Source organism: Microchirus variegatus, assembly GCF_963457635.1.
Source record: "Microchirus variegatus genome assembly, chromosome: 4".
Classification (NCBI taxonomy): Eukaryota; Metazoa; Chordata; class Actinopteri; order Pleuronectiformes; family Soleidae; genus Microchirus; species Microchirus variegatus.
In genome coordinates, this window is record NC_139805.1 from 2,318,271 (window position 1) to 2,345,803 (window position 27,533).

Sequence of the window (27,533 nt, forward strand, 5' to 3'; positions counted from 1 at the left end):
CCAGCTTTTTCAGGTAAAGTGTCGAATAATAAACACAATAAACACCCACCCTGATACCGCGGTCAAGCCGGCCGTGGTTCGCGTTTGCCTGGTCTAATCGGCCGCGAATCTACTAACGTTTATTACGGTATCCAGCTGCAGCCCCGGAGAGCAACAACCCGGAACAACACCGTTATGTTTTATTTGTTGTTGTTTTTTTTTAAACTTTGTTTACACCCCGAAACGGAGGATTCCACCAGAAAACTCAAAGAAGAACAAACGATTGAACTAAATTCTCCCCAGACTACCTGCAACCATAATATGAATTACTTTTACTGTGTACTTTTTGAGTAATCAGCTTTCAAAATCCTTTACAGCGTACAAGATTAAGTCGATTTCGCCCAAATTTAACATGGAATAAAAAGCTTATTTTCCATAAGTAGTCCAAATGTAGTCCAAAATTCATACACGACTGAACTAAGTACCTCATAGACTACCTGCATTTACTTTTTGAGTAATCCTGTCAAAATCCCTAACGGATGACAAGATTAAGCCTATTTCTCCCAAATTTGACATGGAATAAAAAGCTTATTTCCCATAAGAAGTCCAGGATTTATACACTACTGAACTAAATACTTCCTAGACTACCTGCATGAATAATATCAAGTACCTTTACTGTGTACTTTTTTGAGTAATCCGCTGTCAAACTCCTTAACAGAGGACAATATTACGTATAATCCCCTCAACTATTACTTATTCCATCCATCCATTATCGACCGCTTGATCCTCGCTGTGCCAATCTCAGCTTTATTTGTTATAGTGTTAGTCAATGTTTTGCTTTTTTCTTGGCTTTTTCCTCTCGGTGATACCGGTTGGTTGTCTGACACGATAAATCAGCACGTTTATGTCAATTAACCCATGTCGTCACCTCTCTAGCAGACGATCAGAACCTCAAAATGTCTTGACAGCGGATTACTCAAAAAGTACACAGGAAAGGTACTCGATGTTATTCATGCAGGTAGTCTAGGAAGTACTACCTTCAATAGTGTATGAATCTGGGACTACTTATGGAAAATAAGCTTTTTATTCCATGTTAAATTTGGGCGAAATCGACTTAATCTTGTCCTCTGTTAAAGATTTTGACAGAGGATTACTCAAAATGTACATAGTAAAAGTACTTGCTATTATTCATGCAGGTAATCTAGGAAGTACATAGTTCAGTAGTGTATGAATCTTGGACTACTTAGGCGAAATAAGCTTTTTATCCCATATCAAAGTTTGGAGAAAAAGGCTTAATCTTGTCTTGTTAGGGATTTTGACAGCAGATTACTCAAAAAGTACACAGTAAAAGTACTTGATATTATTCATGCAGGTAGTCTAGGGAGTACTTAGTTCAGTTGTGTATGAATCTTGGACTACTTACGGGAAATAAGCTTTTTATTCCATGTTAAAGTTGGGCGAAATCGACTTAATCTTTCACGCTGTAAAGGAATTTGACAGCGGATTACTCAAAAATCACACAGTAAAAGTAATTCATATTATTCATGCAAGTAATCTAGGAGGTACTTAGTTCAGCAGTGTATGAATCTTGGACTACTTATGTGAAATAAGCTTTTTATCCCATATCAAAGTTTGGAGAAATAGCCTTAATCTTGTCCTCTGTTAGGGATTTTGACAGCTGATAACTCAAAAAGTACACAGTAAAAGTGCTTGATATCATGAATGCAGATAGTCTAGGAAGTACTTAGTTCAGTCGTGTATGAATTTCGGACTACTTATGGGAAATAAGGATTTTATTCCATGACAAATTTCTGAGAAATCGACTTAGTCTTGTCCTCTGTTAGGGATTTTGACAGGATTACTTAAAAGGTACACAGTAAAAGTACTTCTTATTGTGCTTGCAGGTAGTCTGGGGAGTATTTAGTTCACTCGTTTCTAGTTTTCTCTTCGTACGTTCTGAGTTTGTTGAGTTTTCTGGCGGAATCCTCTGTTTCGGGGGTTCAAAAAACAAGAAAAAACCTTCCATAACGGTGTTGTTCCGGGCTGTTGCTCTCCGGGGCTGCAGCTGGATGCTACTCAGTCCAGCAGTATAAATCTTTAACTACTCACAGTATGTGAATCACTTCATTGCCGTTTCATTACGGTTACCGTAAACGTTAGTAGATTCTCGCACTACAAAAAAACTTGCGCTTGATTTGACCAGGCAAACGCGAACCAAGGCTGGCTTGACCGCAGTATCCTGATGTCAAAAATGTATGTCTAGACTGTGCAACATTTAATAGCTAGTGTGGACATGTTTTGGAGAAATCCTTTCATCAGTTCATCTTAAACATTTCTTATAACCGCAATTACATTATTACGAGGACAAATTACGTCGCTTTTTCCTTCAATGTGACATGTATTTACACGTTTGTGGCTATCTGCAACTGAATTATGACTCTCCATAATTCAGGATAAATGGCAACAGTTGAAACCTCTTACGAGTTACATTTCCAAGACAAATGAATATATCTTGAACTGAATTATGTACAGTCTAGTTGTAATGCATAATAGTAATAATAGAAAAAGTAGAGATGAATGAATAAAAGCATATAAATCATTGTTTCTGTTAATATACCATGGTAAACAAAGGGCTAGTTTTGGTATGTAGTCCATGACCTGGTGTTATAATGGTCTCCCTGAAAAGGAAAATAAGAACCAATTAAATTACTAGACTCAAGTTGTCAACTAGTACGGAATAATAGTTAATAATAACAATTTTCCATGTCAATATAAGTGCTATAAGCTAAAATGGCACATCTTAAAATCTCTAAAACAAAAGCAAATATATGATACATGTGACAGCACAACAATACACAATAATTTGCTGTATTAGTGTGAGCATGCAGGTGGTAGCACACAAAAAGCACATAACAATCACGCAACAGGACAGCATTTAGTTGCAATTCATTTGCAGATATCCACAATTAACAATGTCATAGTGCCCTTTAATAACCGATCTCATACACATGAATGGAAAAAGTGATGTAATTTTGTCCAAGAAAGAGTGAAGGGGGTATGACAAATATATATAATACATATCCAGTTTTAGTCGGGTCAAATTGTGCCTGTAGTACTTGTTCAGTAGCTGACTTCCTGTTTTTTTATGTGCTGGTCTGCAGGGTCGAGCAAGCCTGCGTGGGCAGCTGGGAGGATGCACTTTGGGTCGGGAAGAGTTCCTGGAGGCTCTGCTGCTCCTCTACCAGGAGTGCACTTCCCCAGAGCTCATGAGGATAAGTTATGTGGCAAACTTTGTCAACAAGTGTGAGTATCCATTTTACTTTTGTTTGTTGTTTTTTCATATTTTATAATAATCTTGCATTTATTTGTATTTATACCATATTTGTTGTGTTTTAGTCCTATTCTATATTATTATTATTCCTGTAGTTCAATTCCATTCCCTTTATTGGTGTATTTTTTTAATTAATTAATTACTGAAATTATGTTTCTGTGTTTGTCTCTGAGCAGCATAAGATATAAAGGACGGGTTTTGATGAAATATTCTCAGGATGTATTAGGTTATGGTCCAGAAACAACTGGAAGATGGAATAAATCAATAGATTTAAGCAAGTGGCAACCGGTGTGACGTCACCCATAACAATCTGGGGCCATATTTATCAAGTGTCTTAGAGTGCCATTTTACACTTAAGTCCTGAGAATTTGTGAAATTTAGTCCTACTCTCAAACTTAAGAACAAAAGAATAAAAAAGCTATAATGGCTTTTATTCTTAAGTTTGAGAGTAGGACTAAATTTCACAAATTCTCAGGACTTGAGTGTAAAATGGCAATCTAAGACACTTTATAGATACGGCCCTTGGTCGCTCTCTCTCATCCTCACTCCCTTTCCCTAGTGAAATATCTATCCATCCATTTTCTACCTCCATAGGAGGTTCGCAGGGGTGCTGTGCCAATCTCATCTGACATAGGGTGATAGGCGGGGTACACACTGGACAGTTGGCACTCCATCACATGGCCACATATAGAGACAAACAACCATTCACTCTCACACATTTGGTCAATTTAGACTTTCCAATTTACCTTATCCCCATATTGCATGTTTTTGGACTGTGGGAGGAAGGCCGAGAAACCTGGAGAAAACCCACACACACACGGGGAGAACATGCAAACTCCATGCAGAAAGGCCCTTGTTCCTTGCTCTTCTTGCTGCAAAGGCAAGAGCGTTACCACTATACCCACCGTGTGGCCCTCGTGAAATATCAACCTCAGTATTTGCCAGATGTTTTTTAATATGTATAGATATCTTTGTGTAACATAATATAGCCTTGTATTTTGGATGCGTTAACACTTTCTCAAACCTTTTTCTTGTGTCTTTTTTGTTTGTAAAACAGTTTCTGAAGTGGTTTCAGAGCTGCGGGCCCTACAGCCTGGGGTTCAGGACTTTGACTTCTGTGCGGTGGTGGGACGTGGGCGCTTTGCTGAAGTCCGAGTAGTTCGAGAGAAAGCCACTGGAGACGTTTGTGCACTGAAAGTCATGGACAAGACAATTTTATGCTCTAAAGAAAATGTAAGATTAACCATTGTTTTATTTTGAGAAAATATTGTGACAGGTTGTGATCATTTGGCCATAATGTGCACCTGTTTACAGTATGTAACTTTTGAGCTTGAATAATAATAATACATTTTATTTATATAGTTCTTTTAAATAGTGCTCAAAGAACTTTTACATACTTTAGAAGGTCCTAAAACATGCATAGTGAAATAGATAAAGTGTTAAATATAAATCCTTTTAAAAATACACACAATAAAAATGTGTTTCAAAGTCCAATATGGAATATGCAATGCATGCCACGAGTTGCTAGCCACTACAAACTGTCATGTATCACCAAGTAAACATGAATAAAAAACGATAAAGTAATAATTTAAACTATATTGCAAAATTTTTAAATAGAAACAAATGTCTGTTGGAATCAAACTATTGTCAAATGAGTTCACATAATATAATTGGCTCTGTGACTGTATTTCTAAGTAGCATTGTCATTCTGCAACATTCCCACGCTAAACACTGTAAGTGATTTCACTTATGTCGAGACAGATGGAAGCAACAGCAACATTGTGGTAGTAAAGCGGGACAACTGTAAACAGGTGTGTGTGTGTTTGTGTGTGACCAAAAACACAAAGAAGTGCACATGAAAGTATTCAGATATGAATTCCGCTGCTCAAAAGCCCGTTTATTAAGCAGTTTGAAGGGATAAAAGCTAATTGTCCCCGTCTGCCGCTGCACTGCCTGTGTATACACACAAATGCTCCCTCAGTCAGGTCTTGTATTGCTTGACGGAGCTCATTTTCACATGTCGGATGTGGCATACAAATAATGTTACATCCTTTCTGATTCTGAAGACCAAATAGAGGCTGAACCAACAACAACAACAACATATAAATCACCAAAACACTGCAGCTTTCACAAGAGAAAGTGTGTGCAAAGCCTTACTTTTGTAAATGTGTAGTATGTTGCATTTATATCCATGATGTTATCTCTGTTGGGATAAGCGTCTATTTTGTGTCCCTAAGCTGCAGTATGAAAAGGGCCCACTGGGGGGTGCTATATGGTTGAATGTATGTGGGGGGGGACGGTGCCACTGGTGACAATCCCATCTGACGTAGGGCGAAAGGCAGGGTACACCCTGGACAGGTCACCAGTCCATCACAGGGCCACTTGGAGACTAACAACACAACCACTCTCACACCTTTGATCAATTTAGAGTCGTGCAATTTGCGAAATAAAATTGGTGTACTATTATTATTGTGCTGCCGTGCTTTCCACCATGTGACTAACTGAACTGAGCTCAGTCAAAACATTACATAATTTGAAACAGGAAGTCATCTGAAGTGAGCAATATAATGAACATGTGTGGACAAGAAATCATTTGCTAATGTCAATTGTGACTGCTTTGTTCCATCCCCCTTTAAAATATGCATGCACTATGTGTGAGTTTTAATATGAATTAAATGAATAAAACACAGAAAGTTTATATTTTATTCAAGCACAATTGAAGCCCTAAATGGGTTAACTTCTCATTGCGTATAAATTGATGTTTGTATATGTCTGTCACACTCCTCACAACTACTCTGGTATTTATTTAATGCCTGCTGCTTGACTTTCTTTTCTGTTTTCCATTCTCCTCAGGAGGTTTTTCATGAAGAAGAGAGAAATATCTTGGCTCTGAGCAACAGTCCCTGGATCCCACAGCTTCTCTATGCCTTCCAGGATAAAGAACATGTCTACCTGGTGAGAATGCAAAAAAAGTTCTCATGTATCCAAGTTGCCTGATCCTAAAACGTCAATGTTGTGTGTGTTTCTGCATGCACACAACATGGCTTTTGTCTCGTATAATGCTAGTGCAATAAAGCTGTACTGGAAGATGTTAATCCTTTTTATTTTTTACACAGATGTGGTTGCTATAATGCGACTAATAAAACAGTGGGATCAGTCAGAATAGTACATGAGCTGCTTCAGGACAGGATATAAAGCAAGCGATGAGAGGAACAAGTTTGTCGATGAAGGGATTCTTTTAGGCAGGCACGCTTAGCCTGCCTAAATTGGGAAAAATAACATTCACCTTACAGTAATGAGGCGAGAGGATTTAGTTAATATCAATGACATGATTTGGAGCTGATGCATCCATTGATGGTAACGTCTGAGGTGCTGTGTGTAGGCTTGTATTCCAGATGAGCCAATGTTATAATCTGTATGGGTATGGGTCACATACTGGTCAAAATCACCAGCTCAGATATCAGAGAGATGAAAATGTTAAAGGTCACATAGAGTGGTCCTGTTGCACATATATGTTAGTTATGGAGGTCTACTTACATATATTAACTTGTTTTTATGCTCAAAAACCTCCTAGTTGCTGTAAATGAGCCAATAGAAATCTGTCTTTTCTGACGGTGTTCTTCAGCCTGTTGTGATTGGCCAGTACTATCCAGCACATCCTCTCAGAAGCGCATCGCCCCCCTCTGGAACGGTGGATGCACTGCTCCTCATTATCAAAACATTGTTTTAACAGTGTTTAAAAATAGCTTCTTCACGACTCCCCGCCACAGTCTCTTTTATGACTTTGACCCAGAGTCAGAAGACACTGTCGCTCGTGAAACACCTCCACAACGGACGTTATTCTTCTTCTGCGGTTCAATGTACGCAACCGGATGTGCCCGGACTAGTGCCCGGAGCAGGACGATCGGTTGTTCAGGAGAACCGCTGCTTACGTAACTATTACGGGATTTTCAGTGATCTCGTTGAGCCCTGAGATTACAATAAAACACAGCGTTCTCAGCAGTGGCTGAACTGTTTGTTTAGAACCTTCAGGGCTTCATAAACAAGGTAATGACGCAGATACACACCAAAAAAACAGTGTTAATAGGAACTTCCCGTCTAGTTCCGCTTTAAGTCCAATACAATCGAAATATCCTATATATCAAATGCTTCATGATGCACCGACTGCAAAATTGTATAGAAAAAATGAAAAAAAAATCAGTAACAGCATTTTCACTGAGTCATGTTGTGGGCTGTTAATTTGTGGGAGAAGAATATTTGTTACACAGTTGGACACGTCTTTGAAATGGCTAGCACAAAATGCTAGCCATTTCAAAGACATGATTCTCTCGGAAATTATGAACATTAACGTTAACACATTTCATATATAGCTTCATTATTTCAAATATATGTATCAGGACATCATTATCAGACAAAAAAACAAAATATTGTACCTAAGTGTTTTCCCAACCAGCTGAAAATAAACATGGATCTTTTTATATCGGTAATTCATACATTCAAGTATAGTTGAATAGGTGATCAGACTCATTCACCAACATGTAGGCGTCTGTCTAGTGACTCAATCTTGACCCAGGAAGTCAAGCGTCATTTTAAACGTCACAGAAAGCGATGCTTATAACCGCACAAAGAATCTGTGTTGACCTGACTGGCAGAAGGTGTCAGAACAAGCATTCCCCCTCTATCTAAACTGTATACTCTGTACTGTTTATCTCCCTCTTTTTATACTTTCTGCCCTTACACCTGCATGTCTATCTCCTTTCTTCTTCTACCTCCTCCTCCTCTTCTCACTCTACCCCTGTCTCACCCTGCTCCCTAACTGAGCATGGAGGAAAATACAAAGCATCCATCTTTATCCGTGTGTCGGAGAGGCTCCAGTCTCCCTGTTGCTAGGTAACGCTAGAGAATGCTCCTGTTCATTCAGACTCGCCGACCATTCATGCACCAGGGGTTCTCGCCTGTTATGGCTGTACGACCGCCTCCATATAGCTTAAATCAGCCTGACCACTGGCTTTCATCTTGGGGTGCAGACGGCAGAAAAGAGACAACTGAAGTCAAACGTGACCAAGATTATTTTGTTAATGTGCGTTTCCTACGTTAAAAGCATACATATCTGTACATGAGATGTGTTGTTTTGTCATGGCATGTTTCTTGAAAACGTGTCTGCTTGTAGCCTGAGATCACAGGGGTTTTTTCAGTTATTAGTGTTGTGTTTTTAGCTGTGGGGGGATTGTCTTTATACTGCAGTATCACAGATCTGCAGTGGTTCCTGATGTTACATAACTGAATCTGTAATGAAGAGAACCACCCTTTAAGCATTAGCTATATAGAGCTTTGATGAAAGCTCAAACATGTGTGGTCTATAGTTGGTATATACGTATAAAGAGGATATATAGTCTTCCGGTTTGATGGAGGCCAACATGGGAGTAAAAAAGTTAAAAAAAAAAGCAGATTCAGCTGGTTGCCAAAAGAACACTGTGCTTTACAACTTCAGTAAACATTTTCTTGAGGAGTTAATTTACTCAATCAGTTTCACAAAATGTAAATTAGAGGATAAATTATGGCATAAGAGTGTGACTGCTGGTGATAAGCTATGAAATTCTGTGTGGTAGAGCTGCAACTAAGGAATATTTTCAGAATTGATTAATCTGTCAATGTTTATTTTTAACATTTTTTTTGTTAAAAAATGTTGATCAGTGTTTTTCAAACCTGGAAATAATGATTATTTGTACTCTGGAGCACAGAAGAAGCTGAAACAATCAGAAATCTTCGATTATCAAAATAGTTGTCGATTAATTCACTAATCGATTAATCAAGTAATTGTTTCAGCTCTACTGTGTGGCAATTGTTATTGGTGAAGTCACAACCACTTGCCACATGGATACTGCACTTGTTGCTCTGTTTTTATTGTTTGTTTGTCTCTTTATTGGCATTTCATTCAACAATATATCTGATCACTTTAATCATAATCAAACACACGTACATTCAAACTCTGAACAATTGAATTGAGCTGAACAATTTTGGGGCACATATCCAATTGTGTTTTAAATATTGTGATTTGAACTGTGACACAAAATGTCAAGTTTAGTTCAATATTCACCTGGGTAACATATTATTGTGGAAAGGTTTTGAAAATAAATTGGTAAAAATGTGTGGGGAAACCTGTGCTATACTACTATGTTATAATGTACGAATGAGAACTGAAAGACATTCATTATTTGTAACATTTATGTCATTATTTATTTGTAACCTTTACTTTTAATTAGAAATGTCTCCATCAGATTAATGTCTTTAACAAGCGGGTCCTGGGCAAAATGAACAGAATTAATATAAAAAATATTATGAAAAATGTAATATTGAAATGGAGAACAGTTTCCAAAGTAGAGCAAGTTCCTGAACTGGGATTTGAAAATGACTTGTTTCTCTGCTCTAATTTCTAATTGCTGATCATAGTTTTAATGCTATCACCTATTCATTGCTCACTGTGAAATATCCCATTATAAATGTGTCTTCAGGCAATGGAGTACTTGCCAGGTGGTGACCTGATGTCTCTGCTAAACCGATATGAGGATCAGTTCGACGAATCCATGGCTCAGTTCTATTTGGCTGAGCTGGTGGAGGCCATTCATGCTGTCCACCTGCTGGGCTACGTCCACAGGTGAGACACAAAAGTGACTATGACACTGAATGAAAAGAAACTTCTTGTAAATGTCTTTCGTGTTTCTTTTGTGGGATAAAGGGTCTTTACGTACCGTCTCACCGAGCAGGCTCAAATTCATCCTCTGGATTTGAAATATACTGTTGAAGTCGAGGAGGTTTATACAATCCAAAAGCAATCATCCTGATTTTCCTTTACTCATGCATTTCAAATTAAGCATTCTTAATTTAATAATTGTTGTAATTTGAAACATGTTTTTATATCAGTAGTTATTGCTTTTATATGATTTCCCCTAGCTGGTTCTACCTCTGGGGCTGAAAAAGCCACTTTATTTTGACAATATTGGTAATTTTGGGGTCACATGGTAGAGCAGTGGCCACTGTTGCCTCACAACAACCTTTTCCAGGGTGTACCCCTGCTTTCACTCTATGTCAACTGGTGTAGTATTAGTAGTAGTAGTAGTAGTACTGGTATAGTAGTAGTAGTAGTAGTAGTTGTACTGGTCTAGGTGGGTTCGCATGTTCCTTTATGATGTAGGACCAGAGATTATAATTTGGTAGTTTTCTTGGATCATCAACAAATCATCATTTTATTTACCGTCTTACTTCACTTCCTAAACTGTCCACTTGCAGAGATGTCAAACCAGAGAACGTTCTTATCGATCGGACCGGTCACATTAAGCTGGCAGACTTTGGATCATCTGCCAGACTCAATGCTAACAAAACAGTAAGTAGATTACAGAGTTTGCTCTGTGTATTAAGTACAGTATTATTGAGTGGTGACATTATTGTTGCATTTCCAGGTATCGGCTTCAACGCTGCCTGTTGGCACCCAGGATGTCCTTGCTCCTGAGGTCCTGACATCAATGAATGGCAATTCTCATAGCACTTATGGAGTGGAGTGTGACTGGTGGTCTCTTGGTGTCATAGCTTACGAGATGATCTACGCCAGGTCACCTTTTTCTGATGGCACTTCTACAAAGACCATTCACAATATCCTCAACTTTCAGGTACAAAGACGTGATCTGAAGAGGCTTCACATGGGTTGTTCTTTACCAAACCTGATGGCAATGCCAATCTTAAGAAACCAAGTCAGCCAATGGCTTAAATATGATTGATTGATTGATGGCTTGATTATTTTTTCCCCTCCGTCAGATAAAATGTAACAGTTTGATAATAAATCGCACAAAATTGCTTAGCTTTATTATTATTTATTGAACAACACCTACGATTGGTTTTTTAAAGTGCCAGTGTGTAAGATTAAGGAAGGTTTACGAGCAGAAATTGAATGTATTACTTATACAAAGTATGTTTGTAAAGTATACTTTGACACAAACTTGTTAGCTTTAATTGACGGACACTACTTTTTGCACACCCAGCACTTTTACACACTCTCCGTCCACAGTGTGTGAACAGAATGTGGAAAAAAGGCATTCCAGTATTGTGCTCCTTCAGACTGGAACAGTCTACAGAACCTCCCTCCAACTCAAAAATGTGGTTTCTCTGGATCGTTTTATATTCATTCTGAATGATTTAGAATCTAAAACATTGGCCTGTCTCTGCTATTGGGTTTCTGTTGTTAGGCTCTCTAATGTTATTGTCTTTGTTTGAATGAATTGATGTGTGTGTGTGTTTGTTGCTGCTGTCTATTTGCCAAGAAGCCTTTGGAAAATAAATTTAAAATCTCAATGGGATTGTCCTGGTAAATTAAAGGTTAAAAAAAAAATTTGTTTTGAAATTTAAATCCTCACAACCTTAGAACAAGCCTTTTATATTTACTTTAGACAAGTGCCTTTATTTATTTAACCTTCATCCCATTGAGGCATGGTGTCTCATTTTCAAGAGAGATCTATCAACAACAACAGTACAGAACAGAATTACAGACAGAAAACACGACAATATAGTAAATGTGCTGAGTGAATAAACAAATTAAAGAATTTGAATTTTAGAGTCATTAGATGTCACTAATCCGTACACACTGGCTCTTTAAATGAAAATGATATGTAAACTAAATCAGTCTGTCTTCTCTTTTTTTTTTATATAAGAATGATTTGTACTACTTGTTTGCTGTCTATTGCTGACTGATTATTAATGAAATTGCTAATTTGGTGATTCTGATCTCAAAATACTTGTAAATGACTAAACTGCCTATTTAGAATTTCCAGTACAATCACTGAAGATGAGACCGTTTTCCTTGATGTAAATAATACTTCATCACATTTATCATTTCATGAATACTTTTCCGTGTCCTTTGCCGACAGCGTTTTCTAAAATTTCCAGAGGAACCGCGGGCTACTAGGAAGTTTGTAGACCTGGTGCAGAGCTTGCTGTGCGGAGCCAAAGAGCGACTCGGTTTCCAGGGCCTCCGCTGTCACACTTTCTTCTCCAGTGTTGACTGGAACAACTTAAGGCACGGTGAGGAAATTCCCTTCCCCTGAAGCAGTCCGTCTTTTAAAAACTGTTTAAATTGGCTGGAATTGATGATGCCGATATACGACCGTGATCGGACAAATGACGTACAACTTGTTGTCAAACACCAGCCTTGTTTTAAAATGTATATACATACATGTGCGTGGTTGGAACAGACACCACACGGTGCTTGCGTAGCCAGCCGCGTTGTCAGTAGTAAGATAATGAGATTCTATGCGCCGTTGGCAGTAGGCCAGCTCTTTACCGGGGGAGGAGAAATGGAGAGGGGGCAGACACAGCAACACAGCCCGAGTTAAGAACTGCAACTCATCTGCTTATCAACAGACGCAGCACAAATAATTCTACGCTAGTGACACCAGACATGCTCTCTGGAGCGGAAATACGTGTGCTTTTGTTCGACGTCATTGCCATTAAAATCTAAGACTGCACTGATTTGAATGAGTTTCTTTTTTTCACTTGACCAGCTGATGGGAAAACACGTTCACATTCATGGACTTTAGTAGTGAAGAACTGCAGCTTACTGTGGTTCTGTAAACCTCATATGTTGCTCGGGGGTGATGAGTGTTTTTGCTTTTCCCAGAATACCTTATTTCCAAATGGACAAACCCTTTTTGGTTATAATTCGGCAATTATGAAACATAATCAGTCCGCTGCATCACATTTCTCCATTTGTAATATCCCTATCATTGCTGAATTTGAATGAATCTTATTGTTGTTGTTGTAAAAACCACACGCTTGTTAACAAACCCGTTTCTGAATTTTATCTATTGACTGATTTATATCCTTAGAGTAATAAATATCAACATAAATCAGAGAATGCAGCCACGGTTTATTGATTTCAATTTGAATTGACCACAGAAAGCGCTTAATGCTTCACCGTTTGCTCTCGCTGATTAGCTAGCTCTGCTGCAGTGAGGGAGAGAGTGAGCGAGCATGTGTGTGTGTGAGAGAGGGAGATGGAGGGAGGGACCGAGAGGCAGCATGTGCATAAACGTGCGACTTACCGCACTCTAGGCTCACACTGCTGTGCTCCTCTCCTCCTCCCTTTCTTTCTCTCCCCTTCCTCCTTGTATGTCTTTTTTTTTTTTTTTTTTTTAAATCTTTTACCATTTTTTTTTTTACTACCTTGTTTGTCGCTGCTTCCTCTTTTCCTTGCCCCCCCCCTCTCTTACTCCCTCCTCTTATCCTTTTCTCCTGCAGTTCTCCCGCCTTTTGTTCCTGCATTGCACGCTGAAGATGACACCTCCAATTTTGAGGAGCCAGAGCAGGCAGCCCCCTGGCCAGCCTCAGCAGCCCAGCGAGGAGCTCTGCCAGTGGGCTTCAAGGGCCAGGATCTGCCCTTTCTAGGCTGGTTTTTTAGCGGAGCGTTGACAGCATTGGCCAAAACTGAGTAAGTACTACCTGTTTAATTAGCTTTCTCTTTCTTCTTCTTCTTCTTCCTTGTTTAAACCCGACCCCTATTTTGTCCTGTAGTCAAAGCAGAGCTCCCTTACATATATCCCTCTCTTAAATACACCTTTGTTCGTAAAAACCCTGTCATATTCCTTGCTACTGCTCATTACTATGGCTACAAATTCTTGATTGCCATGTTTCAGGTGACCTACTGTGGAGCCTTGGGCAGGTGGTGTTGTGTCCGTGTCATTAGAGCGTTGCCTGTTGGGGCTAGAAAAGGGTTTGGCCATATGCTGTGTCAGACAAGAAATGAGCGTGAGGAGGGATCCCCCTCTTCTCTGATGCTCTCTAATGATTCTTCTTGTTGTTGTTGCTTTGGCATCACGCATAAACACATCAACTGAGTGGACCGGAGAATGCTAAGTGGCGGTATTGTGCCATAGGCACTGATTGGTATGCGGCTGAGTGTGTCAATGAGGTTTGCTGAGAGGTGGAACCTCACACGTAGACATACTCCCTGATACTGTGCAGCTTTATACGCTTCTGACTATTATAGTATATATTTTTGGGGCCATAATCATCCCTAATGGTGTTTGGCTTCATAAACCCCTGATAATAATCCAAGAGAAAAGGGTTTAATTTCATTGACCCATGGCAGTGCTTCAGCAGGTTAATGACAGCGGACTGCAGATCATGACAGCAGCAGCAACAGAAATGGAAGAAAAAAGCGAGAGAAGATTAGACGGGGGGGAAAAGGATGAGAGCTCAGATTGGGGAAAGAGAATCTATTTCTATGGTTACTACTGTGATGTTTTTTTCCCCAGTCCCCACCCCCATCTTTAACCATCTCATCTGTTCCTCACATTTTCTAGCCTCTTCTAATGTCTCTGTCCCTTGCTGTTACACCGTCCGTCATCTGTTCATGGTTTTTATCAGATGCTATAAGGCTGCATTTATGTGATTGTGAAAAGCTCAGCGCTCATAGAATGTTTCAAATTTATGTTGGAGTGTATGCACACATGCATGTGTGTACATATTCTCCATTACAATGCCAGGAAAGACAGAGAAGTGAATGCAGAGTCAGGCGCAATGAAATGCTACTAATTTGTTTTGGGGGTTCCTGCTTGACTTCTGCTTCGTTTTTTCTCTCCATTCTCTGTGAACTTGCCTGTCTAAGTCCTCATTAGTAAAACGCAACAACAAAATCCTTCTAACAGCTTGCCTTCAGTTTTGAAAATCCGACTGTGGTTTCCTGTCAGAAAATCATCTTTGCATGGCGGCGCACAGACTTCCAGGAAAAATCTGCCTTTTTGAGTAATTCAAGCGGTTTCTGAGGTAGAGGGCTTCAACCATTAACCAATCAATCGATTACTAAATGAATCACCGATGGATTTTATAATCGATCGATCGGTTTGAATGTTTCTTTTATAGTTAAAACAAGTTTTCTTTATCTTTCAGCTTCTTAAACGTGAATATGTTCTGGTTTCTTTGCTCCAAACAAAGAAATCATTAAAACTGAATAATTTTGCTTTGTGACAAAACAGACATTTGACAACATCCTCATTTCAAGGATAGGAAAACAACGGAAGACATTTTTCAACATTTTCTGACATTTTATTTATAAAGATTACTCGACTCATTGAGATAATTCGACAGATTAATTGATTATGAAAATAATTGTTACTCGCTGCCTCACTGAGGTATAATGTTTTTTCACGTAGTAATAGAGATGGATAGACAAACGTGACAATAGTTTGTCGATCATCATTTAACACTTTAGTTTAGAGTGGAATGTTTTCATAACTGCTGAACTCATTGACGGTCATGAATACTGCCAGATGGCTATGATATTTGTATTTATTGTCCCCCAAGGACAATCTCTAATGATTATAATAATCAGCTGACCTTTCATCTAGCACCCTCATCAGGACGGTTTTGCCTTGACTTGGTATCTCAGCAGCTAATGTTAGCATGTTTACTGTTTACTGATACAAGACATCATTGATTTGCATATTTGAATATTTTTCAGTTCCATTAGAATGCCTCAGTGTTTCCTATCTTTGCAGAATTGCTTGTGTGTGTGTCTTGATCTCGTATGTTTGTTTGCACTGTGCATTCTTGGATTATTGCATATGGTCTATTCCTTTTGTGTACCTGATTAGGGCTGCTAAACCTTTAATTTGCATACTTTTCCTCGGTCTCTGTCTCTCTTTGATTGTCTTCAGTATTGCAGTCTGCACTGGCTGCTCATTTATTTCCCTTTCACATCACAGACATGACAACTCCTATATTTCAAAGTGAGAAAAAGTGTGGCCAGATATTTTAGAGGAATAGAGCTGCAACTAGCGATTATTTCCATAATTGATTAATCTGTTGATTGAAAAGTAATGGTTTGGTCCATAAAATATCAGAAATTCTTTAAAAAATTGTGATCATTGTTCTCAAATGTCTTCTTTTGTCCACAAAGCGAATGATTCAGTTTTTAATGATTTCTTTGGTTTGTGGAGCAAAGAAACGAGAACATATTCACATTTAAGAAGCTAAAACAATCAGAAATGTCCTTATAATGAAAACAGATGAAAACTGATCGATCGATTATGAAAATAGTTGAGCATTTAGTAAACGATATAATAATTGATTGAGTAATTGTTCAGCTCTATAGAGCAGTAAAAAATAAGTACACCCTTCTCTCCTCAAACATTGTTGATGTTTCCTGTATATTGTAGTTTATAAAGATTGAAAGAAGTGGAAAAATTGTTTGATTAAGTAGAAGAATAAATCATTAATCCTTCATGCTCAGAGTTGAATTAAACCATGCTTTTTGTAGAGGAGACACTTGTTATGGTGAGAAGATGCAGTTTGAGAACATGAAATTTATTTTTTAGATTTAAATTGACATATTTTCAATTGCAGACACTTGACTTTTCATCTTGACACCAGAGAATTTTGTGAAATTTTTAATTGGCAACTGTTTTACTTGGAATTGTGTCAGTTACAAGCAACTGGACTGGCTTGAAACCAGTTTCCTGTGATCGACTCTTGAAGCCCTGATTGATTAGTCTTCATAGACATGTAAAAAAAAACAAAAAACTGTTTGGGTTGTTACTGTCTCTTAATGACAAGAGCCAAGTGTGTTTTTGTGAATGCTCTCGCTCACGCTCCCTGCCTACGCTATCTGTATACATAGTATATTCGTAGAAAAGGCGAATATATATTTTCTCTCTGTGTGTATGTGTGTTCCAGGGGGTGTTTCTGCAGAGAGGCAAAGGGAGCAGCGCTTGCTTTTGTGATTATTTTTAACACTGTGACTCAGTCTGAGTCAACTTTATTAAAGATCCCTCTGCAGTATTTGTGAAATCATTCATTGTGACCCATTAATGTATTTTGACTTATATTCAGAATTGCCCTTTCTTTTGGGCAAGATGAGGAAGTTTGACTTTGTGCTCTAAATTATTCCCAAAGAATGAAAACAACATGGGACATTGCCCGCACAAGAGAAATAGATGCAGTGGGCTTGCTACAAAGCTCTCTATAGCCCAATCCCAATATTTTGTCAGGCAAACAGCTTATATTCCCAGGTCCACACTGCCGTTTTTTTTTTTTCATTTAATCTGTTTTACTCTGAATAAAACAGAGTGAATATAATATTATATGTTCTTTCTCCCTTCCAAAAGGCTTTGCTGAATGCCTTGTTGTCTAGATGCACTTCAACATAATATGTTGAAGTGCACAATATTATTGTTCCTAAAGTAAAGACCGTCTCTATTTTGATGCTCTCATTGTTGCTCATTTCTGATGTGTGGGTGTTGTCTGTCTTCATTTCAGCCATCTTAATCACAGCTATTATACTGTCAAGGCTTGCTGTTAAATCTTGTGGGTTTATGTCATGATATGACACTGTCTGTCAACCATGTTCTGGTTAGCTGATATGATTTGAGAAATGTAGCTTATGCAATTTCACAAATTGTTTCACTTATTGTGAGAAGTGTTTAAATTTCAGTGTGACTTCTTTGTAAAATTAAGGTTAAATACATTTCATAAAGTTTTGTATTTCGTTAAGGTTTGAATGTGGCTCTTGATTATACTTAATCTTTCAAGAATTATTAGTTAATATTTATGTAAAAATTAAAGACCTAGTTGGTTATTGAAGTGTACACTTTGAGAACATGGTCACTATTTTAGGGCTGCAACTAATATTTTTCATAATCAATTCATCTGTCCATTATTTTCCTGATTAATCAATTAGTTGTTTGGTGCATAAAATCCTGAATAATGTTGATCAGTGTTTCCTCAACATTATTGTGTTTTAAAATGCCTTGTTTTTTCCGAAAACCAAAATGATTCAGTTTAAATGACTTCTTTATGTGGAAGGAAGACACCAGGGAATATAAACACAAGAAGCAGAAAAATCAGAGAGCATGTGTTGATTATTCAAAAGAAACTATCAAAGCAGTTGCTGATTAAGTTTGTAATTAATGTAATCAATTACAACAGGGGTCGTCAGTCGCATATAACCTGGGGACCACTGAACGTCCACTCTTGTCAGTAGGGGCTGGTCAAGTGGAAACAAGCTCAACTTTTGGGGGAAAAGCAACCATTCAGTCGGGGTGGGCGAGTTGAAAATTACATCACAATATTTTTTAATGATATCGCCATAGCAATATTTGTGACAATATTTCACAGAATTTCACAATAAACGTGTCTTGCTGACATGGAACAATGTATATTTCACAATAAGAACATATTTATTATTCAAAAAGATTTAGAAGTTACTCAATATAATAACTGCATGGAAATTGATTGGAGGAGTTTGAAACCTCTGGGTTACAGAGACCGGAGCAGACTCTTCAGTCTCAAGTACTGCCCTTTGCTGGTTTGAATCATACTTATCTGATAGATTCCAGTTTGTTCATGATCATACCTAGAGTTGTCACGATACCAAAATGAGTAACCACAGTATGATACCGGACAAAGTATCATGGTTCCGGGTAGTATCGTGATACTGCGGCCTTTTTTTATTATAATTTTTTTTTTTCTATGAACTGCAAAGTTATAAATACTTATTTATTACTTATAATGTTGTTTGGTGCATGATAAACATAATACTGCTGCAGTAACCCCGGATTTCCACTGGACGCGTCTCAGCAGCGTCCCAGAAGCGGCTTGCAGCGCTATCAATAGGTAGCAGTTCTATTTTTGCCGTTGCCGCTGCTGAACCTCGTAAATTTCAACAGAGCAGCACCAGACGGGAAGTGCGACACAGACTCAAAGTAAAACATTTCCGCCCCCCTTTCAAAATAAAACACAATACGCAGATCATATAGCCTGTCACAACTTCACATCAACATTACGTTGTGACCGGTGCTGCCAGGTCAACAGTCAATTAATCAGAGCGTCTCTGAGAGTCATAATGTACGACGAGAGACTGATTGTTGATGTGGAGAAACAAAATAATTTATGACACCAGATCAACAGTTCTTCCACGTCGGAGAATGAAAAGAAGCTGTGTTGTTGTTGTTGTTTCTGTTTCTTCTTCCTTTATACACAGTCTATCGCGGGATCTCGCGAACTCGCGTCCGTTCAGGATTATCGCGCGATCTTCCGTGAATACCGCTGGCTCCCAAGGCACCGCGCCGCTGGCGTAACGAGCCCGGTGGGGATTGATGCTGGGCAGAGGACGAAGCAGAACCGCGCCGCTGACGTTCCGCGGCCGCGTTCTGCTTCGTCCTCTGCCCATCGTGATTCTGTGTCGCTTTTCCTGTCTGGTGCGAACTGCTCTGTTGAAATTTACGAGGTTCAGCAGCGGCAACGGCAAAAATAGAACTGCTACCTATCGATAGCGCTGAGACGTGCCGCAGCGCGCCCAGTGGGAATGCTGTCATTGGTTAGAATGGAAGCGATTTGCAACGGCGACCGCGCCGCTGACGTCCTGCGGCCGTAACGCATCCAGTGGAAATCCAGGGTTAACCCTTCATTCCTCGGCCAGTACACGGAGCATATAGCCTAATATTAGCCAATGAGAAAATAAACAGGGCTTACGAGCCTGGCATTCCACATATAATTCTGTGTGACGACACTGCAGGTGTTTTATGAGGCTGGAGGTGTTCCCTCCTTTGGCTCCTATAACTTGGTGGCAGCGCCTGCACAGTGGACGGACATCATCTATTGCTTTACCGTCTGTGCCTTGTTTAAAGCCAAAATAGTTCCAAATGTGACTTTTGGAGTTGGTTTTTTTGAGCAAAGTTAGCGGTGCCACTGACGACGACGGCGCCACGGCAGACTCGCCGCTCGGGCCCGGTGCTTCTGCCATGGTGAGCGTGTTGTCTCGTGTTTGTGACTGTAAACTGTGCACGCGTCTGGACAGAACATTAGCTTTTTGTTTGTTTTGAAGCAAATTTCTATCAAAGCGGAGCTGTTTTCACGGAGGTCGTTCTTTATTTATTTTTTGTTCTTGCCGGCAGAAACACACGAACAGCCAATCAGCTAACAGACCGGCTGACCCAGCGTGCGGAAACAGCCTATCATATCCCCGGACATCACCAGTAACAGGCAAACAGCCAATCATTCAGCAGCTGTGTGGTTCAGTTGCAGTAGTTGCATGTGTGTTTGTTTACAAGGGAGTGGAGGAGAGTACGGTATTACCTTCATGTAGAATTTCTAGTATCGTAGGAACTGTTACGACTTGGCACCGCAGTGTACCATGCAACTCTAACACTAATACCTCATTACACACAAAAGTTAATTATGGAGTTCCACATGGCTCACGGCTTGGGTCTACTACACTGTTTACCCTATGCATGCTTCCTTTGGGGAATATTATTAGAAAGTACAACAGACGTGCTGCTTTATCCCCACATCCAAGTAATGATCTTTATGACGAGGATCGAGTTCAGTCACGTCAAAGTGCATGGGATCTGAGTGGATGTCGTAAGGGTTCATAATCTGCACTGTATGCAGCTAAGTTTCGCTTTTTGTGCAAAGAGACTTTCCAGCATTTAGTAGTTCCACAGGAAAGGAGCCTGATGAAGTTTATAGCTGGAGCTGGTTCAGGGAAACCTGAACCATCACTGTTATGTTGCTATAGACCTAGACATCTGGAGGAGCTCCTGTGGTGCACTCCCTGCCTCGGTCTGCCCTCATCTTGCAGGTGAATCCTGGGCTGCAGGATCCAGATCCAGTTGTATTAGCAGTAGTAGTATTGTCATCATAATTATGCAATGATTAAAATGCATATCACTATAATATATTTTTCAACATTCTATGCTGATGATGATGGCTGTTACTTTGCTTCCGAAGATCACTGGGAAGGTTGTCCTCCTCTGCATGCTCTCCTGTGGCTGTATAGCCCAATCCTTGATCTGCACACTCTGCTGCAGGCCGGGCATGTAAAGCCCTGTATAGGTGATGACTGGGTAGCAGCAGATTTCCTGTGGCTTCTCTTCTCTGCAGCGGTCTCTCTTCGAGCTGTTTCAAATCTTTCCGCACCTTTTTTGGTTGCTGCTCTACCAGGTGTTTCTGTCATTCGCAATGTTCTCCCATTCTTTTACTGGAATGCCAGCTGAGCTGAGTTGTCGTTTGAATTGGTCTTTGTAACGTTTCCTTGGGGCTCCCCTGTCCCGCTTGCCCTGGCACAGCTCACTGTAGAAGACAGCTTTGGGCATTCTGGAGTCCTCCATCCGTGCCAAGTGGCCAGCCCATCAGAGCTGCTTTGACAGCAGCAATGCCTCCATGCTGGGAAAGTTTGCTCTCTCCAAGACTTCAATGTTTGTCACATAGTCCTGCCACTTGATGCCCATGATGCACCGTGGGCGTCGTTGGTGAAAGCGCTCCAGGAGTCGCACCTGCTTCCGGTACAGGACCCAGGCCTCAGCACCGTAAAGAAGAGTGGTGATGACTACTGCTCTATACACCTGGATGTTTGTTGAGAGATGTAGTGAGTGGTTCTTCCAGACCCGCTTCTGTAGCCTCCCGAACGAGCTGCAGGCTTTGCCAAGCCAGCTGTCCACATCCTTGGTCACTGTAGCATCGTTGGAGATGATGCTCCCCAGGTAAGTTAAGTGCTCAACTGAGTTCCGAGACTGCCCATCAATGCTGACCTGTGGAGGGGTGTAGGTTCCACGTGGTGGCTTCTGGTACATCACCTCCGTTTTCTTGAGGCTGATGGTGAGGCCGAAGGCCTTACATGCTTCTGCAAAGTGTTTGACAACTGTCTGTAGGGCTTCCTCTGTGTGAGCCAAAAGTGCACAGTCATCGGCAAACAGCAAATCCAGTTTCAGCTCTTCCAGTGTCTTTGTGCGGGCTAGGGGTCTCCTATGGTTGAAGACGCTACCGTCCGTTCTGAACCTGATGTAGATCCCCTTAGTGAGGTCCTCCTTGGCCTCCCTCAGCATCATGCTGAAGAAGATGGCGAAGAGAGTGGGAGCAAGGACGCATCCTTGCTTGACTCCGTTGTCGATCGGGAACGGCTCTGACAGGTCTCCGCTGTGCTTAACTTGACCCTTCTGTCCTTCATGCAGCTGTTGCAGGATCGCAAGGAGCTTTGGCGGACATCCGAGCCTTGATAAGATCTTCCAGAGCCCATCTCGGCTCACCGTATCGAAGGCTTTGGTCAAGTCAATAAAAGCTGCGTACAGCCCCATGTTTTGCTCCCTGCATTTTTCCTGTATCTGGCGCAGTACAAAGATCATGTCTGTCGTTCCACGCTTGGCTCTAAAGCCACACTGGCTCTCCGGTAAGTTCTCTTCAGCAATGGTTGGGATGAGTCTGACCAGTACAACTCTTGCCAGTATCTTCCCTGCTATGGACAGCAGGCTAACTCCCCTGTAGTTGGAGCAGTCCGATTTCTCCCCTTTGTTTTTGTAAAGTGAGACAATAACGGCATCACACAGGTCTTGTGGCACAACTCCTTTTTCCCAGCAGGTGGCAAACAGTCCGGTGAGTCTCACAAGGAGTGTATCCCCACCGAGTTTGTAGACCTCTGCTGGAATTCCGTCCACTCCTGGAGCCTTGTGGCACTTCAGTTTTGAGATGGCCGTCTTCACCTCCTCCTGCGTTGGTGTGTTGTCCAGTTCAGCCCTAACTTCATGCTGGGGGATTCTTGGTGTTTCTCCCCAAACAGGTTGCCGTAGTGTTCGGACCACCGATGGAGAATGGCTGGTTTGTCAATAAGGAGTTGGGTGCCATCTGATGATCGCAAGGGAGCCTGGATCCGATGAGTAGGGCCGTAAATGGCACGCAGTGCTTCATAGAAAGCTCGAGCGTTGCCTGTGTCTGCGAAGTGCTGTGTTTTCTCAGCCATGTCAGCCCACCAGTTGTTCCGCTGAAGAGTGCTGCAGGCTTCTCTGTATGATGCTTTGGCTGCCTAGTCAGAGCTTTGCTCTGACTAGGCAGTGGTCTGTGAAGCAGTCAGCGCTAGGCATGACTCGCGTGTGTTCCACATCTGATATGTCCCTCTGCCGCACCAAGATGTAATCCAACAGCTGCCAATGTTTCGACTGTGGGTGCCTCCACGTTGTCTTGAAGCGGGCTTTCTGTTGGAATAGTGTGTTGGTGATGCTCAACTCTCTTTCTGCACAGAGCTCTAGTAGCAGCCTCCCATTGTCGTTGCAATTTCCCACTCCGTGCCGTCCAAGGACCCCTGACTAAACCTCATTGTCCCTGCCCACTCTGGCGTTGAAGTCGCCCGAAACCAGTATCTTGTCTGTTTCATTCACGTTCGCCAGGAGAGATCTCAGCTCAGTGTAGAACACTTCTTTGGTAGCAGGGTCTGCCTGGAGAGTAGGGGCGTAGACACTGATGAGTGTAGCAAACTGGTTGTCCCGCAATGGTAGCCGAAGAGACATGAGGCGGTCAGAGTGACCGACTGGGAGGTTCTGTAGCTTGTTGGCAATACTGTTCTCTATCATGAAAACGACTCCTGACTGCCCGGTTCATCCTTCCCTTTCCCAGACCAGTATAAGGTGTAGCCTGCCCCCTGTTCCGTCAGCGAACCCTCATCTGCAAACTGCACTTCAATAAATGCTGCAATGTCTATGTCCAGTTTGGCAAGCTCTCTGGCTACGAGAGCTGTGCGCCTCTGAGGTCTGTCACTTTCTTCTCTGTCCTGCATTGTGCGTACATTTCAGCACGCAACCTTCACCGTGTGGATAAATAACAACTTGATACTTTTGTACATCTGCTCCTGGCCTATCTCTTCTGTCTCTACCCCACCTCCCTCTTTAAAGTGGAGTTGTTGTTTTTTTCTTTCTCCACTGATGCCTTGTGCTTGCTCATTATGTGAACTGATTAAGGTTTCTCTCCTATATTCTAAAGCTTTTTGCCTTATTATGTACAGTGCCTAGAGATAATATATATTGTGATTTGCCGCCATACAAATCAAATTGAATTGAATTACACAATTTCATTATTTTCTTGTGGCTTAAATGTTTCAATAAATCCCTATGTTATTGTCCTCAGGTCAGTGTCTGCTGGACTCAATTCTCCTGCAAAGGCCAATTCTATGGAAAAGAAGCTGCATCTTAAAAGCAGGGAACTACAGGAAACTCAAGACAAATGTCACAAGGTGAAGGAAAACTTTCTCTTTTTCTGATATTCGTACAATGATTCACTGTTTTGTGTTGACCCTTAATGACAAACAATCCGTTATGTTTAAATATGTCTAAAGTAGTTATGATGTCATTTTCTTTGGTGGATTCAGATGGATCAAGAGATCTCCAGGTTCCAGCGTAAAATGACTGACCTGGAATCAGTACTCCAACAGAAGGATGTGGAGCTGAAGGCGTCAGAGACTCAGCGGGGCATCCTGGAGCAAGACCTCGCCACCTACATTACTGAGTGCAGCGTGAGTCAAAATAAAGATCACATCGTATAATCATTTTCTACACAAGCTTATATCTTTTAAAGGTCCATCATGCAACATTTAGGAGGTTGATATTAAAGCAGAACTATGTAGTGTAACCCTAATTTGACAGCTTTGGAGACACATCTAACACATTCCCCCTATCCAGGTACCGGCTATAAGATGAAGGCAGCGTTAGTGGTATTTTAGATAAATCAGAGAAAACCGTTGTTGGAGTAAGTGAGGAGGAAACTACCAGTTTTTTTCCGAATAGCGATCAGTAAGCAAAAAGGATTACGACCAGCATGGACATGGCTCCACGGCTTGTGTTTACCAGCTCCATTAAGAACAAATGCGCATGGCCAGCAGAGGGGAAGAGAGGGGGGGAGTTTTTACAACAGTGAGGATAAAGCGGTAGACGAGCGTTGTGCGCTTCTTCGTCTCCTAGTAGGCTCTCTGTATCCAACGCAGCCTGGAATTCATAATCTGCACTGTATGCAGCCTAGTTTCGCTTTTGAACAAAGATACTTTTTTTTTCAGCATTGAATAGGTGCTATCACACCGTGTATTCACATCTTGTTGGAACTGTTTTATTGTGTTGACCGCAGTTTTTGCATGCGTCATCACAACATCCTGTTTCGGTCGCTTTGTTTTAGGTGATAAAAGTATTTTGGCCAAAAGCCGAAAATGCATTTTTTGGCCATTTTCAGCCAAATGTTTCAGTGGCCGAATTTTCAGTGCATCTCTAATAACCACTTTAATAAAAATTAATAATACTATTCTACATTCCACTGACATCAGAAGTTGGAACTGGGAGTGCCATTGCCTCTGAGTTTTCCACATTCCATCTGTCACTAACACTGGACCTTTAACACATTGGTTTTGTGCTGTGTTGTAAATGCTGTTTTCACCACATATCAGTATCGATTAAAACCAACAGCAGTCTTGAATTTGTGTGTGTGTGTGTGTGTGTGTGTGATTGTGTGCTTGCAGACCCTGAAGCGAAGCTTGGAGGAGGCTCGTGTGGAAGTCTCCCGAGAGGATGACAAGGCCATGCAGCTGCTGCATGACATACGTGAACAGAGCAACAAGCTGCAGGAAATTAAAGAGCAAGTATGGAAATCATCTCACTCCTCTGCTCCTCTGTCTCCTTTTCATCATGATAACGATGTTTTGCATTTCACATTTTTACAAATTGCTTTAACTTACAATCATATTTGTGGTATTACTTGTGTTTTACCCTTAATTAGCTTGGAATAACTGAAGCAACCATGAGATTATTCAGTGAGTCACTTTTACACAGACGAGGCTTCCCCTCTCAGGACTCCCTTGTCCTCAACACTCATAAAGGTCATCTCCACAGATGGTATCCCTGCAAGCCACAAAAGTGCAGGAGACTTTGACCATTACTCAAGTTATTCGCTCAGGCTCCTCCCAATATTTTACTGCCTCATTTAAAGCTGTAGTGCGTAACTTTTAAAAATAAACAAATGTCACTTACATTCAAACCATTGTTAATTAACTCTATCTGCTCCACATGATCGTTAGTATAGTGATGTTGCCCAGCCACATTCCCGTGCTGTACACAGGAACTGACTTGTTTTATCACAACGACAGATGGAAGCAACAAAAACTATGAGCAAGTAAAGCTAGACAGCTGCAAACGTGTACTAGTATGACTGAAAAGAACAAAGAAAGAAGTGCCCGCAAAAAGTTCAAGGAGTGAATTCTACTGCTCAAAAAACACTTTTGTTCAGCAGTTTTTTTTTGGGATAAATGGCTCTTCTCCGACCCCACCCACCCATGCACTGCTGCTACATAAACGTCTGATGGTACTGCTTGACGGTGCCTGTTTTCAGATGAAGGATGCAGTGTACAAATAATGGCATATTGTTTCTGTACATGAAGACCAAACAGGTAAAAGTCATGCACTTCAGCTTTAAATCCCAAATTTCTGTGAAAAATATATTTATACACGTCAGCCCTCATGATCAGGATTTTTTGTAACTATTTTTGTGCCATTTTATTTCCACACCAACATCAGAGTTTAACGTGTTACATCAGCAAAGATTTTTACCGACTTAACACAGCTTTGCAGAGTTGCCAACTACAGCCTTGAAGTTGTATTCCTTGAGTTGTTATCTTTGATTTTGGCATTTTAGTGATAAATGGTCAGTGCAGTAGTGCTCTGCAGTTTCTATAGATCACTGCACAGTGAAACACTGTCAGCACATCTCTGAAGTACATCTTTATCTGCACAGCAGTGGCAGAAACTGCTGCCTGTATTAACACCTCAATCCCTTTGTTCAGACAGCCCCAAACACCCTCTTGCTACTGTTGCTATTGTACTTAGAAAATCAAAAGATTATTTTATTTTTTCATTCATTTTTCTCCTGAATACAGCAGTATGTTTGTTTAAAGAAAACACAAAGCAACAAACTGCAGCTCATGAAACACAGCTGTGTTAAAGACGCCATCTGTAACAATGTGGCCAAAAACGGTTACTACACTCAAAATCAAAACACTGCGGCGAGTTGTATCCGCCTCCCACTCCACCCATCCCTTCCAGAGTCGAGGTTGCCAGAGCGGTTGGCATGTAACTCCGTCAGCAACGAGCGAGGAGCAAGCGTTTTATCATAAATGAGTGGCTCTAAGACACACAATTCTGTTCTCTCAGTAAAGATCAATATGTATAATAATGTATGGTAACGTTAGCTGTTGACTAAGGTTTGGGATAACTTTATGCATGATATTTGACAGAACTGTCCTTCATTTTTGCCTCCCCTTTTATAATGTTATATAGCAGGGCTGCCAACTTTTGAGAAAACCTTGAGTGAGACATTGTGGCATGCGGGGCAAATTACCACCACACACACCCAATATATTTATTTATGGTAATATTTTATGCAT

At 40.7% G+C, this 27,533-nt stretch overlaps 1 protein-coding gene across 1 annotated transcript in view; it reads left to right on the forward strand.

Moving 5' to 3' along the window:
* The window catches only part of cita (citron rho-interacting serine/threonine kinase a), a gene marked incomplete at both ends in the record, with an annotated part of 63,503 nt that overhangs the window by 101 nt on the left and 35,869 nt on the right, over window positions 1-27,533 (forward strand). The window contains 12 exons of the mRNA XM_083888374.1: window positions 1-13; window positions 3,141-3,282; window positions 4,368-4,543; window positions 6,164-6,265; window positions 9,823-9,965; window positions 10,598-10,691; window positions 10,768-10,974; window positions 12,226-12,379; window positions 13,595-13,784; window positions 24,242-24,347; window positions 24,483-24,626; window positions 25,617-25,736. The exon at window positions 1-13 is cut by the window's left edge and continues 101 nt beyond it. Of these exons, the coding sequence (XP_083744500.1) occupies window positions 1-13; window positions 3,141-3,282; window positions 4,368-4,543; window positions 6,164-6,265; window positions 9,823-9,965; window positions 10,598-10,691; window positions 10,768-10,974; window positions 12,226-12,379; window positions 13,595-13,784; window positions 24,242-24,347; window positions 24,483-24,626; window positions 25,617-25,736 (1,591 nt within the window). The remainder of the gene's footprint in view (window positions 14-3,140; window positions 3,283-4,367; window positions 4,544-6,163; window positions 6,266-9,822; window positions 9,966-10,597; window positions 10,692-10,767; window positions 10,975-12,225; window positions 12,380-13,594; window positions 13,785-24,241; window positions 24,348-24,482; window positions 24,627-25,616; window positions 25,737-27,533) is intronic.